At 54.6% G+C, this 12,555-nt stretch overlaps 2 protein-coding genes across 3 annotated transcripts in view; both read left to right on the top strand.

Annotated features, from left to right (window-relative positions):
• The window catches only part of LOC119097342 (ATP-dependent RNA helicase DHX33), a 36,987-nt gene extending 29,407 nt beyond the window's left edge, over positions 1–7,580 (top strand). Inside the window, exons 12-13 of the mRNA XM_037220389.1 lie at positions 5,506–5,706; positions 6,395–7,580. Coding sequence (XP_037076284.1) covers positions 5,506–5,706; positions 6,395–6,589 — 396 coding nt within the window. The 3' untranslated portion in view covers positions 6,590–7,580. The remainder of the gene's footprint in view (positions 1–5,505; positions 5,707–6,394) is intronic.
• Positions 7,581–8,539: 959 nt separating this feature from the next.
• The window catches only part of SCCRO (defective in cullin neddylation 1 domain containing SCCRO), a 6,161-nt gene continuing 2,145 nt past the window's right edge, over positions 8,540–12,555 (top strand). The window contains exons 1-4 of one of the 2 annotated variants that reach the window (XM_037219926.1): positions 8,540–8,891; positions 11,264–11,477; positions 11,658–11,826; positions 12,246–12,459. In XM_037219926.1, the coding sequence (XP_037075821.1) occupies positions 8,889–8,891; positions 11,264–11,477; positions 11,658–11,826; positions 12,246–12,459 (600 nt within the window). In that variant the 5' untranslated portion in view covers positions 8,540–8,888. Of the gene's footprint in view, positions 8,892–11,251; positions 11,478–11,657; positions 11,827–12,245; positions 12,460–12,555 lie in introns of those variants that run through there. The other variant, XM_037219925.1, reaches the window with a different exon arrangement.

The raw sequence follows: 12,555 nt of genomic DNA, 5'->3' as shown, positions 1-12,555 counted from the left end.
CTACTGAGGCCCGACGAGACGGCTGATGCTCCGCCGGTGGCGAGGGATGGAGTGATGTGGCCCACTGAGGCCCAACGAGACGGCTGCTGCTCCGCCGGTGGCGAGGGATGGACGGATGTTGCTCACTGAGGCCCAACGAGACGGCTGCTGCTCCGCCGGTGGCGAGAGATGGACGGATGTGGCCACTGAGGCCCGACGAGACGGCTGATGCTCCGCCGGTGGCGAGGGATGGAGTGATGTGGCCCACTGAGGCCCAACGAGACGGCTGCTGCTCCGCCGGTGGCGAGGGATGGACGGATGTGGCCGCTGAGGCCCGACGAGACGGCTGATACTCCGCCGGTGGCGAGGGATGGAGTGATGTGGACCACTGAGGCCCGACGAGATGTCTGCTGCTCCGCCGGTGGCGAGGGATGGAGTGATGTGGACCACTGAGGCCCGACGAGACGGCTGCTGCTCCGCCGGTGGCGAGGGATGGACGGATGTGGCCACTGAGGCCCGACGAGACGGCTGATGCTCCGCCGGTGGCGAGGGATGGACGGATGTGGCCACTGAGGCCCGACAACCTAAACAACGGCAATAATAGTGTCGTAGTCATCTGAAAAGCTAGTCACTTACGTCTCTGCGAAATGTATCCAGTTGCATTTAGGGAGACTGGCATCTTGTGTTACAATGAATGGAAGAGGATTTCATTCTAGATAAGCCGGGCGTAGTCCACGCAGGCCCACAGCATTACAGATCGATTTTACCTAGCCTGTCTAAGGTTTTAAAAAACAAGATACGTGCTAGACCGATGTAGGCTCTGGAGACTGGCGGCTGTTCTCCGAAGCGCAACATACTTTTTCGAAAACTATGCATAGCCACGAAGTCGTTTCATACCTCAAAGTTGGAGTCATTTGTGTGGAAGCGCCTTGGCGTGGCAGCGTCCTTCGACCGTCACGGCGCCTCCGATGTGTTCTGGTTCCACGGCACCTCGTCAGCCACGGCGAAGCGCGACTTACGCGCTGTGCTAGGCTACACTGTGAGCTGGCTTTAGGAGCCCCTGCGTAGCGCCCTTTTAAAGCTCAAGATTGGAGCAGCTATTCGGAACGGTTCTCGCAATCTAGTGGCGTGCCTGGTGGGGGGATTTCTGGGCGGGGCACTTTATATTGACGAGGTGATTTACATCGGGATACGTTACTGACGTATGGACGGGCTTTGTTTGACGGGCTTACTTATGGACGGGGTTTGTTATCCTGCCGATTTCACACTATGGGTTAAGTCATTCGCCCCGGAATCAGCGGGCGTCAGATCCAGCATCGCCCTGATAATGTTCGTTAATTACCTACACTGAACGGTTTCAAGTTTCCAACATTAAAGGCGGTGCGCACGTGCTTCCGCAACGAGAGAAACTCCGCGGTTACCCACGGGCTAGTCTGTACTCTAAGAAGGATGCGCAATGGTTGGCGACCGGGTCGCCGGGGCTACTTATAGGCTATATTGTTTCTCATACGGACTATTTTGAGCATGTTCACGCAAGGTGCTCGAAGCCGCAGACATCCTAAAGGGGCCTCGTCTGGTTAGTGGCCTGGATTACAAAGCAATGACTAAGTTGTATCCCTCAGTGACCGGGCTCAGGGTGAACTACACATGTGTCGCCGACAACTCGGTCCGCAGATTCAGCGAGAGGATGCCGGACAGAGCCATCACCAAGGGGCGTGTTGCTACAGGGGCGCGTTCCCCGCGTCGCCTACGATAAGCCCGTTGGTAGGCGCCACCGCGCTTCCCCTGTTCTGGGGCGGCGCTCTCGCTTTGTGCGGCGCCGTCGTGCGATGCGCGCTGACAGCATGGAAATTACACGAGCACTTGCACTCAGACGGGGTCGCCTCCGTAGACTGATCTGGGTCCAGATCTGGGAGGACATAAAACACAGCCGTCGCATGTGCATGCGTTGGAATGAATGACTCCGCGACGCTGGCGCTGACGTACGCCCCCCCCCCTACGCCCCTCCCCCCCGCCGCTCTCCCATTCTCTGCAGAGCTGTGGCGGATGACTCTGCCGTGTGTGTCACGCATCTAACCAGACTTCCCGAGGAATCGAGGCGCGCTACTTAACTGAAGCTCGAGGCGCGAGAGCTCATCGCGACGCCGCGCGGCCGTTCCGCTCAGTTGGAGACGGCCAGATCCAGAACGGTCGCTGGGCACGGGCTGCGCTTGCAGACGCGGAGCGCCGAGCGGCCAGCGCCACCGCCGCCGCTCCGTCGGCGCTGCTTAGCACGGTCTCCGTGTGAGAGTTGAGGCGAGATGCTCACTGTTACGCATACGCTGGTAGATTACGTGGTTCCAGAGAAGGAAGGGCAGCATGAGTTCAGCATGCACGATAGCAGCGACACTTGCAAGGAAATACCCTGACATTGAGTTGCATTATGCAGTGCTGATTTGATCCGCCACTGGGCTCTACGCAGCGCACTCACCTCAGTGACGCTAAGATGCCTCTGAATGCATGCAGGATGTGAGCGTAGCATCGCCTGGGGAGCCGAGGGCTTTGTAATATGGCATCATGGCCATGCTGGATGGGGAGCGCCAAAAAACACTAAACGTGACGCATCGCAGAAACCCTGATCCCGCCACCGCATTGAAGCGACTCCATGCCGAGCGTGAGTTTTTGCTCAAACGTTTTTGGCAAAATAGTGGCGGCAAAATAGGGCAAAATAGTGCCGAAGGTCGTTTGGCAACGCGTGGCTATTGACAGCATGCGAGCACCGCGGCGGTCGGGCCCGTCTTGACGTTATCTGGTTCTTCGAGCTGTGGTATCTGGTCCATCGAGCTTATCTCGTGATTGGTTCGGATCAGCGCCGACGGGTGAATCCGGCCATCGGTCGCCTGCGATAGGGCGTGACGTCAGCTGTAGCCGATAGCCCGCCGGCCGGACGGCGGCCAGTGCTTGCGGCTGCGGTGTCCCTGGGAGCCGGACCCCCGCGCCATGGCCGGCCGCCGCCTGCTCACCTCCGTGTGCCTGCTGCTGCTGGCCGTCCAGACGCTGCGGGCCACGCGCTGCTGGCAGTTCACGTGGCCGGGCGTGGTCGACTGGAGCAGCCCCAACGACAACGACACGTCGTGTGACGGCCGGACTGAGCCCTGCATCGAGCCGTTCGTGCTCTCCATGAACCACACGCCGCCCAACATCACCAAGCTGCAACAGCTCTGCGAAGATGGCGGCTGCCCGGCCGAGCTGTGGTGCAACACCAAGCCGGGCGAGTCGTGCGTCAGGTGGGTCTTCTGGACCAGCGACGTCAACACCAACTCGCGCAAGATGAAGAACTTCACGCTGTTCTGCGGCACCGGCCACAGCGGTGACAACGCCACCGGCATCTACGACAAGACGGAGCGCGACGGCTGCTTCCGGCAGGACATGGCCAACGAGATGCTGGAGACGTGCTTCTGCTACAACGAGGACTGCTGCAACCGGGGCGGCGGCCTCGGCGGGCCGTCTGGCCTGGTGATCAGTCTGCTGGTGCTGGTGGTGGCCGGGGCGAGACTGTGGCAGACCTGACCCGACCTGACCTGACCTGACCCGCCCCGGCCGCTGTGCCGCCGGCACAGTGTGGCCGAGGCCGTGGGGTGCCGCTCTCCGCCGCCAGCTACCTTGTGTTAATATCTGTGGCGGTAGAGTTTGTTGGGGCCGCTGGAAATCTGTGGTCTTTTCCTCTGCATCTATTGAAATGCTGTTCACAGCCTATTGTGACATTGAAAGCGCGTTACCATGAAGCTGTATCAGATCTAGGTCATGGGATCTAAGGGAGATGAGGTACATCACGTTGAAGCGGGGATTGCAATGCCTGCCATTTAAACGTATTGATCCTTGGCACGAGTATTGACTGGGCGTGCAATTAATGCGGTTGATGTAACTGCAAATTAACTTTGGCTACTCGAAGCACGCGAAGCACAAAATTCAGCGCGAAGGCTGAATTTATTTGCTCCCAAAAATGTCCAGGAGCCCAGCATCGTTCCCGAGTGAGTGGTGATAATTATGTAGCATGTGTCAATGCATATGTACATGCAATTTAATAAACATGTCCTTTTTGCGAGCGCTCTTTGTCGAAACTTATGAAAGACCGTTACATTGAAACGGAGAGGAACGATTTCTCTTTGTCGGGCGGAAGGCTAGTTGCTCAGACTAAACGCAATTTTTGCTCCATTGTCTTGTCGATTCGGTTGAGCTTCTTAGATGAGTGACCTGTCTTCGCCAAAAGAAATTGGTCTCCATGGTGTATCCCTACGAGCTCCCGAAACTGCGTTATATTAATCTTCGTTGTGTATGTATGCATGTATGTATACTACTGTATCACTATATTGGATCACCAGCTTGCCATAGATGATATCAGATCAGGCTCATCCCCTCCAGTGTCGTTATGAACGAGCGACATTCCGACCGCTGGTCGCCGTGTGGTCGTCTGGTGTCCCTCGTCAGTTCGCTTTATTTTCTACTTGTGTCCTACGCCGACAATGCCCGACTCCAGACCCACCACCCCACCCCCACTCCTCAGCCACTTATCCGTCGTGAACGAACATAGTCGAGGACGGCAGTACTGCAGAACATAGTCAGCACTGCACCCTGCGGTGCAGTGCTACTCATCGACATCACCAATACGACGCTTCTTGTTTCGGTACCTTCCAGGCCTTAATGAAAGCCTGTGCGCCTCATCTCGGCATGTCCGACTATCCCACTGCTGACTGGGCCGCTGTTGACGTGACTCCAAAGTTGCTCGAGATCAACACCAGCCGTTCTCTGGCCCGGGTGCAGCACGTACCGAAACAGAGAGTGCGATTGTCTTCCTCCGTGAACTCCTTCGGTGTATTTGTCCGTTCAGGATGTGTCGACACCTGACGGCTAAGACCTGTGAGCTCTCTGTCCATGCCCCCATGCTTCCTGCGCTGCGTCTATCTGTGGGTCAGAGCCACCGCTTGTCTCAGCCGGTGCAAGAGGCCAGGCGGTGACGGCCGTGGCCGTGTCGGCGGGCGCGGGACCGAGAGTACACCTCACTGGTCGCGGAGGCGCCGGACGATGGCATGACCTGGCCACCCACCTCACCTCGCCGCTGTTTTCCGGATGTGCTCCCCGCACGCGTGCGGCGCCTCGAGTCCCTGTCCTCCGCGCGCCGCTGCGTGCGTGTGCGCGTGAGCGACTGCCGGACCGGGTGTGGTGCGTTGGACGGGGCTTTTGTGGTGTCACAGTCGGACGAGTCTATGGAAAAACTCGGCCCGGGACGAGAATGCTGCTTCGGATAGGGTGGACCTTGCATTTTCACAAACTGCTCACCTGCTGTGGTGCCATCCCCGTTGCGCTTTGTTTTGCGGCGTGTGGTCGAGGAGATTTCCAGCTATGCATATGGAATGATACGTAAGTGCATTGGGTCAAACTGTCGGTTATGCGCATGGTCAAGGCCCGAGAACCTGGCGATCAGAGCTGCCTGCAGTCCCAGGCACGCACGCTGCCGGGGCGCCCCTGACGAGCCGCGCTCTTCCACAGGAGTGGTGCCGGGAGAACTACCTGCACGAGCGGCACCTGGCGCACGCGGCCGAGATCCGCCGCCAGCTGCTGCAGCTGTGCGCGCAGGCGCAGCTGCCGGTGACGTCATCGGGCCAGAGCACGGAGCCGGTGCGTCGCAGCCTGGCGGCCGGCCTGTTCTCGTGCGCCGCCCACCTCAGCCGCGACGGACACCACGTCACGGTACGGCGGGAGGCGGCGCCGGCCGCTGGGACGGTCACACCGGCCTGGACGTGATGCGTGTGGTCTGTGCATGGTGCGGACGAGTATGAACGTGCGTGCTCCAGACTGCCGTACTATTGACGTTTGCCGCACTGAGTGCCCCCACCCCCTCCTGCTCTCTACTGGACACTGGAGAGGCAATGCGAATCATCGCGCCCAGCGTACTCTCAGTGCCATTCTTAGTTGGGGCTGTTCCCGCAAACCGGCAGGTGGTGACGTCTTGGGTAGGAAGCGTTGCATCCATCCATCTCTGTTGCTGTTCATGTGTTGTAGCCGGCGTTGGCCGCTGTGGTGCTGCGCTCTACTGTCCCCTGGTGTGGTGTGTTTTCTGCTGTCCCCAGCGTGTGGTGATGCTGTCCCCCGCATGTGGTGTGTTTCTGCGGTCCCTTGTGGTGCCGTGCCCTGTGTTGTCTCCTGGAGTGTTATGCCCTCTGTTGTCTCTCCTGGGAATGCTGTGTTCTCTGTTATATCCTTGAGTGCTGTGTTCTGCTGTACCCATCATGCTGCGCTCTCCGCTGTCCGCTTTTACGCTGTACTCGCTGCAGTTCGCTAATACACTGTGCTCTCTGATGTCCCCCTGCCGGACGTGCTCTCTGCTGCTTCCCCTCCCCCCATGGTGCTGTGCTCACCGCGGTATCTGTACCGGCAGGTGGGCACGCTGCAGAAGGTGCACATCCACCCATCTTCGGTGCTGTTCATGTCTCGGCCGGCGTGCGTGCTGTTCGCGGAGCTGGTGCAGACGTCCAAGAAGTACATGCGCAGTGTGTGCATGATTGATCCGGACTGGCTGCGCGACGCGGCGCCCGAGGGCTTCCACACGCGCCGGGTCAACTTGGAGACGTGACGGCCGCTCCGACCCGACCCGACCAGGCCTGGCCCCAGCGGCTGACCCTAGCGGCGGAACTCAGCAGTTGACCTCAGCGGCTGATTTCAGCGGCGGGTTCAGCGGCTGGCCTCGGCGGCTGTCTTCAGCAGGGCTGACTTTTGTAGCTGACCTCGGCGGCTGTCCTCAGCGGGGCTGACTTTTGCAGCTGACTTCAGCAGGTGACCCCAGAGCAGCTGACCTGAACAGTGGACTTGGAAGTCAAGCGGGTGGCAAGCCAGGCTCAACCGGGTTTGACCTCAGTAGCCGACCAGGGCAACAGTCATGCCATGAGCTAACCTGACGTGACACCGGCGAGTGGCCAAGTCTCCCAGACAAGGTGCCAGGACGGGACTGGACTAGCCCATGTGATGTGACGGTCAGACGGGCTAGCGTCAGCACCAGACTGAGGTCGCCCAAACTGAGCAGCCGCTCTGGCCTTCGGAAGAGCTGGATGTGACGCTCCGTTGACAGCAGAGGCCTCCCCACCGTCACATTGGCCATCCCCTGGGTCCTGGACTCCGCGTTGGTGTGTTGAGGCCAGCGGGGCCGACGCTTTGCCGTGATGTCATCAGGAAGCTGGTGCACGTAGAGCCCAGCCGGCCAAGCCACTGTGAAGGGGGCTGCAGTTGGCAATCCCCCTCGCCATCTACGGGTTTAGCTGTGCCAGGTGTTTCCGACCTGCTCGCGGTCCGCAGGAGGTTCATGTGACGGACCGCTCCGTGGCGGCGGGTTACGTCGGGTTAGGTTTGATTGGCGGGCTTTTGGCGCTGTGAGAGGGCCGTTGCAGCCGGACTGGTCACGTGCATTCGGTCAAGGCCGGGAAGCGGAAGGTGCAGGCGATAGGAAACCGGTGGTGTATGTGAAGGGTACTGCGTGAGCGCCTGCCGGATGTGGGCGTATTTGTAGCGCAGCAGTGCGTCCAGATGTATTTATACGTCCGAAAGGTTTGTTTTCTGAAATAGAAAATGCCACTGGTTGTGCACTTTTATTTTGTCGCCCCAGACTTCGATCCAGTGGAAATTGTGCCCAGCTTTGACCTGGCTCTGTCTCGAACACTGGCTGGGATGACGTGAGGTATGCGTGGAGCACACGCACCCACACCCACACACACACACACATTGTGCCCAGGTGCACCTGGGCGTCAGCGTGAGTCGCGTCAAAAGGAGGACGGGTAGGCGTGCTGTCGACCGTCCGCGGGACTGGGTGACGCTCATACAGATAAGCTGCCGCGGAGCCTGCGCGGCAGTCGAGTCTGCGACATTGCCACACCAGTATGGGGCAGCTGGTCGTGGTATTATCCTGCGTTTTGTAGGAAGCTCTGGAACGAACGCAAACATCGAAGTAACATTTGGTACGCCGCGTGTTGCAACGTCGGACAGACGGCCACGTACGCTGGGATGGTTACGAAGATGGCAATGTTGGTTCGTGCAGTACGGGTTCGGGCACCAATTGGCGACGTATGTGGGGCACATCAACAAATGCAAAACGGACTGGTGCAAAATTCAGTTTTTTCCTTTGAATTAGTAAAATACACAGAAAGCATACGCGTTTGTTGTCCGAGGCGACTGCGGTCGCAATCTTGGTGCTTTAAATGAAGACAGAAGCGAACCTGCCGTGCATTTAAGCGGGCACGCAGGCTGGCAACGGACAAAAGATCTGCAACTTTTCATACATCCAGTGATATTTCATATAGTGCCAACACGCGGTACAATGTAGCTGTACCGATGCATCTCTCTTAGCATTTTGCGGAATATGCGACTTCTGCACTGGATCTGTCACTTGACGACTACCATCAGTACTGTTCGATGAACCCTCCCGCGGTACGGTATGAGGTGCTCGCCAAATGTCTGTCCATGTTTGGAGTCATGAACAAACCCAGCTGTTGTTATACCCTCCGGAACAGAATCAGCTGATCGAAATGCAAGACGAATACGACGCGGATGTCCATAAATGGCTATTTCGGTAAATTGCCTTCTTCCCGCTGCGGTAGGCGAGGACAAGGGGTATCAGCAAGACTGCCTGTTGAATATTTCAGCAGAGCTGTACGTTAAAACCAGGGAAGAAGGCTTTCGTCTAGTTCCATTTATAGTTCGTATTATCTGGCGAGCAAAGGTGACCAGTGAGCCACTCTAATCAAGAAGTCATGAACTTCTTTTGTTGTTGAGTCTGCCAACACAAGTATGTTTTAACTTTGTTAAAAAGCCGAATCAGTGGGATATCTGCGAATTTAAAAGGCCGTGAGGGTCAACAACACTTCCGGTATCTTCACTCAGCAATCATGGTAAGGCTTGATCCTGAAAATAAGAGTTTCCTTTATTTGAATATGAGAATTAAGAATCATGCACATTAATGCCCACTCAATGTAAGGACCTTAATAAGCCATGAGGTGTAGAGACATTTCAGCCTCTTATGTTAATCTGTTTTCAGTTTGTATTCACATTGCACATAGATATTGGTTTCAAAGCTCATATGCTACCCATATTATTTATTTATTATCAGCAACTCTTATTCTTTATGAAGCATACATTCCATCACAGCCATGAAAATCATAAGCTTATAATGTTGCAGTTTGTTTCTACTGAAAACCATTATTGCTCATCATGTATGCAGGCAGGCAATTTTGTAAGTTGAATTAAATGTTTTGCACATTTGTTGTGCCTTTCAGAAACCATTACTCACACAGTGGCCTTTGAGATTAATTAATTGAAAAATTAACATTAATCTCTTAAAAGAAAATATTGAGGAAAATATTGATTTGATGACCTATTCAGACATTTAAAAAATCAAAGTAAGGGGATCCTATTGATGTTCTTGTGGTGAAGAAAATTTGTGTGCCTCAAACACTACCCTATACAACAGCCTTCCTAGTAAAAATGTGGTTTGGCTGTGATCTCAATGCAACCTTTATGCATGATCAAGGATGGTTGGCATGAATAGCCCATCCAAAATTTATTTGTCTTGTCTAAAAAGCCATCTCAGAAGCTTTTGATTGCCAAACATTCCATTGTTGCATTGGCTGGAAAGATTGCAGTGAACTCAGTTGTTTTGGTGTGAAATATTTCCTCAAAATTACTTTTCCTGTCAGCCAAGGCCTTACTTTAATATGTTGCAGGTCAGTGATGTGATAAGCTGTATCCAATTTTTATACAGAATAACTAGGTATTAAATTGATTGCAGCTATTGCAAACTTAAGCATAGCTACCCCAAACCCCTTGGAGATGATTCTGGAAAGCCTCAGAGTGGGTAAAATTGATCATCCCCTGGCCAAGCTCATGTTCAACCTGTGCTTTTTAAACTGGACTGGATGACCTGCGTCTGTTTGCAGTGGCCATGTTAAAGTTCAAGTAATTTTAGATGGTTCACGCCTTGTCCTGCATTATAGCACATCAAGCTCTAGGCATGGAGTATTGTCATTTTCAGTCACAAATTATCCTGTGAATTCGTGATTATATTGAGGCTTCAGGGCACATGTAATAAACATTACTCATCAGTGCTTTAATTGCTTATTTGTTTTATCCCAGAAATCCATCCAATCAAAGGGGTGCCGGTAGTGTAGTGGTTAACAGTCTGCGTTAACCACTGCACGTCTGGAAAACCAGAGGTACGGGGTTTGATTCCCCGTGGTGCCCGCCCTTCCTGCCAGGGTGAGACACAGGCAACGCCATATAGCCTCAGCAGCTGAGTGCGTTGTAAAGCCCCAATGACATAGCATGACCATCCAATCAAAAGGTTAAGAATAAAGCTTGCACAAAGGTTGCCCTCAGAGAGAAGTATCTTAAAGATGATCTGCAAGCATGGTATCTGCTTATGGAAGGTGATGTTAGCCTTCATCCTGTCATAATGTGATTGAGAAGCTGAAATATCACACTGGAATATGTAGAGTTTGCTGAACAAATATGGTGCCTACATTGATTGACTTCAGATGATCTTATCCCAATTTGAATCATCTGTGTCAAGATCAGAACAGGATATAACAAAGAAACATCAGACTGAGTCTAGGCCTGAGTCCCAAGTCTTGATTATGAGTTCACAGATCATCCTTTCCGCACATTACATGTTGGATTCTGAACCCATGTCTGAGGGCCTTCATATAAGTCTGGAGTCCAACCAGTGGAATTGTACATTAGTCCAAGCAGGAGTGATTTTCACAAGGCTTTGGCTTTAGCCCCAAGTCTGAGCTCAATGCTGTTGTTTTTTGCCTTCAAAAGATTTTGTGATGCAAGTATACTGGCTATGACATTAAAACTACTTAGCATAAAAGTGGTATGTATTTGTGGACTACAGAATGTGATGAAACAAAGCCAATGGCCATTGGGTCAACAGCCAGATATAAGGATTTTATACTATTGCGTGATTATTTTAGTTGGGTCGTGATCAATTTGGGCTCAGTTGTGGACCCAGGTCTGAAACCTAGATGTTCAGAACTTTTAAGTCTAGACCAGGCTCATATTCAGTTATGATGCATTCAAGTTCATGGCGTGGGCCCAAATCTTGCTTGTCAGAATCAGTGCAAATCAAACTATATTCCCTGCGTGAGCATCACTGGGAAGAAGATTTAGTGATGTAGCTGTGCTGATGCATCTATCATGTAGCACAGAGTTATTCCACATGACTTTGTGCTCAGTGTGTCTCACCCATCACATGTCTGTGCAGCACAAGCTCAAGTCATCACAGCGTGAGAAGGTGAAGCACTTCATGTCGTTCACCCAGTCGGGCGAGAAGACGGCCATCTACTGCTTGCAGCTCAATGACTGGAAGCTGGACATTGCTTCGGACAACTACTTCCAGAACCCGGAGTATTACCACAAGGACTCGCGACCCCAGGTGGACCGGAAGCGGCTTGACCAGCTCTACATGCGGTACCGAGGTGAGAAAACTACAGCGGCCTCGCAGTCAACAAAGCTAACAAACTACAGCCACAGTTTACCGTAGTTGGGAGGGTGGGGCAACACCTTCCCCCAGATACACTGCTTTGTTGTGACCTTCAGGTCGTGCAGACGGAAGCGCTGGACTGACTGACTTAACGCTCCATGTGTGTCCCCGCCAGACCCGCACGAACCGGAGAAGATCACGGTGGACGGTGTGATGCGGTTGCTGGAGGACCTCCAGCTACATCCCGATAACCGGCTGGTGCTCATCATCGTCTGGAAGTTCGGCGCCAAGACGCAGTGCGAGTTCACGCGCCAGGAGTTCTGCCAGGGCATGTACGACATCGGGTGAGTGGCCCTGCCAGTTGGCTCCTCGTGCATGGAGCCTGCCGTAGGCGGTGGACGCCGCTGCAGGCGCTGGGCACCATGACGACACCCGTGACGTCACCCGTGCGCCTGTGCAAATGGCCGCTGTGGTGGTTCGAGTCATGAGCTGCCGCATTGCCCGCGTTACATCACCTCTGAATGTTTTCATGTTGCGGCGATGTGCTGTGCCGGCGCCGGTGGCTGGGCGGACCAGCCAAAGTCCGCGCGTGGCGAGGTGGATGATGAAGATCTGTGATTACGTAGTCGCTTCCGACCGCAGGCAGCTAGAGGGGCTCGTCGCAGCTGTAATCACGTGCGCCGATGTCCGCCCCAGTCCCCACAGTGATGAGCCCCTTATGGCACCGACTGCATCCTTAGCATCTGCTGTCGCCGTACTGCAGGTGCGACAGCATCGAGAAACTGAAGGCGAAGCTGCCGCTGTTCGAGGGCGAACTGCGGGACCCGGCCAAGTTCAAGGACCTCTACCAGTTCACCTTCAACTACGCCAAAAACCCCGGCCAGAAAGGGCTCGACCTGGAGGCGGCCGTCGCCTACTGGAGGATCGTTCTCGGAGAACGGTTTCCGTACTTGGAGCTGTGGTGCAACTTCCTGATGGTTCGTATCGGCCCGTCTGGTACTTCTGATGCTTCTGATAGTATCTCTCTCTCTCTCTCTCTCCCTCTCTCTCATCATCGCTCTCCTCCTCGTCTC

The sequence above is a fragment of the Pollicipes pollicipes genome, unplaced genomic scaffold, assembly GCF_011947565.3.
Source record: "Pollicipes pollicipes isolate AB1234 unplaced genomic scaffold, Ppol_2.1 Scaffold_4295;HRSCAF=5057_pilon_pilon_pilon, whole genome shotgun sequence".
NCBI lineage: Eukaryota > Metazoa > Arthropoda > Thecostraca > Pollicipedomorpha > Pollicipedidae > Pollicipes > Pollicipes pollicipes.
This window is presented reverse-complemented; position numbering and strand designations above follow the sequence as displayed.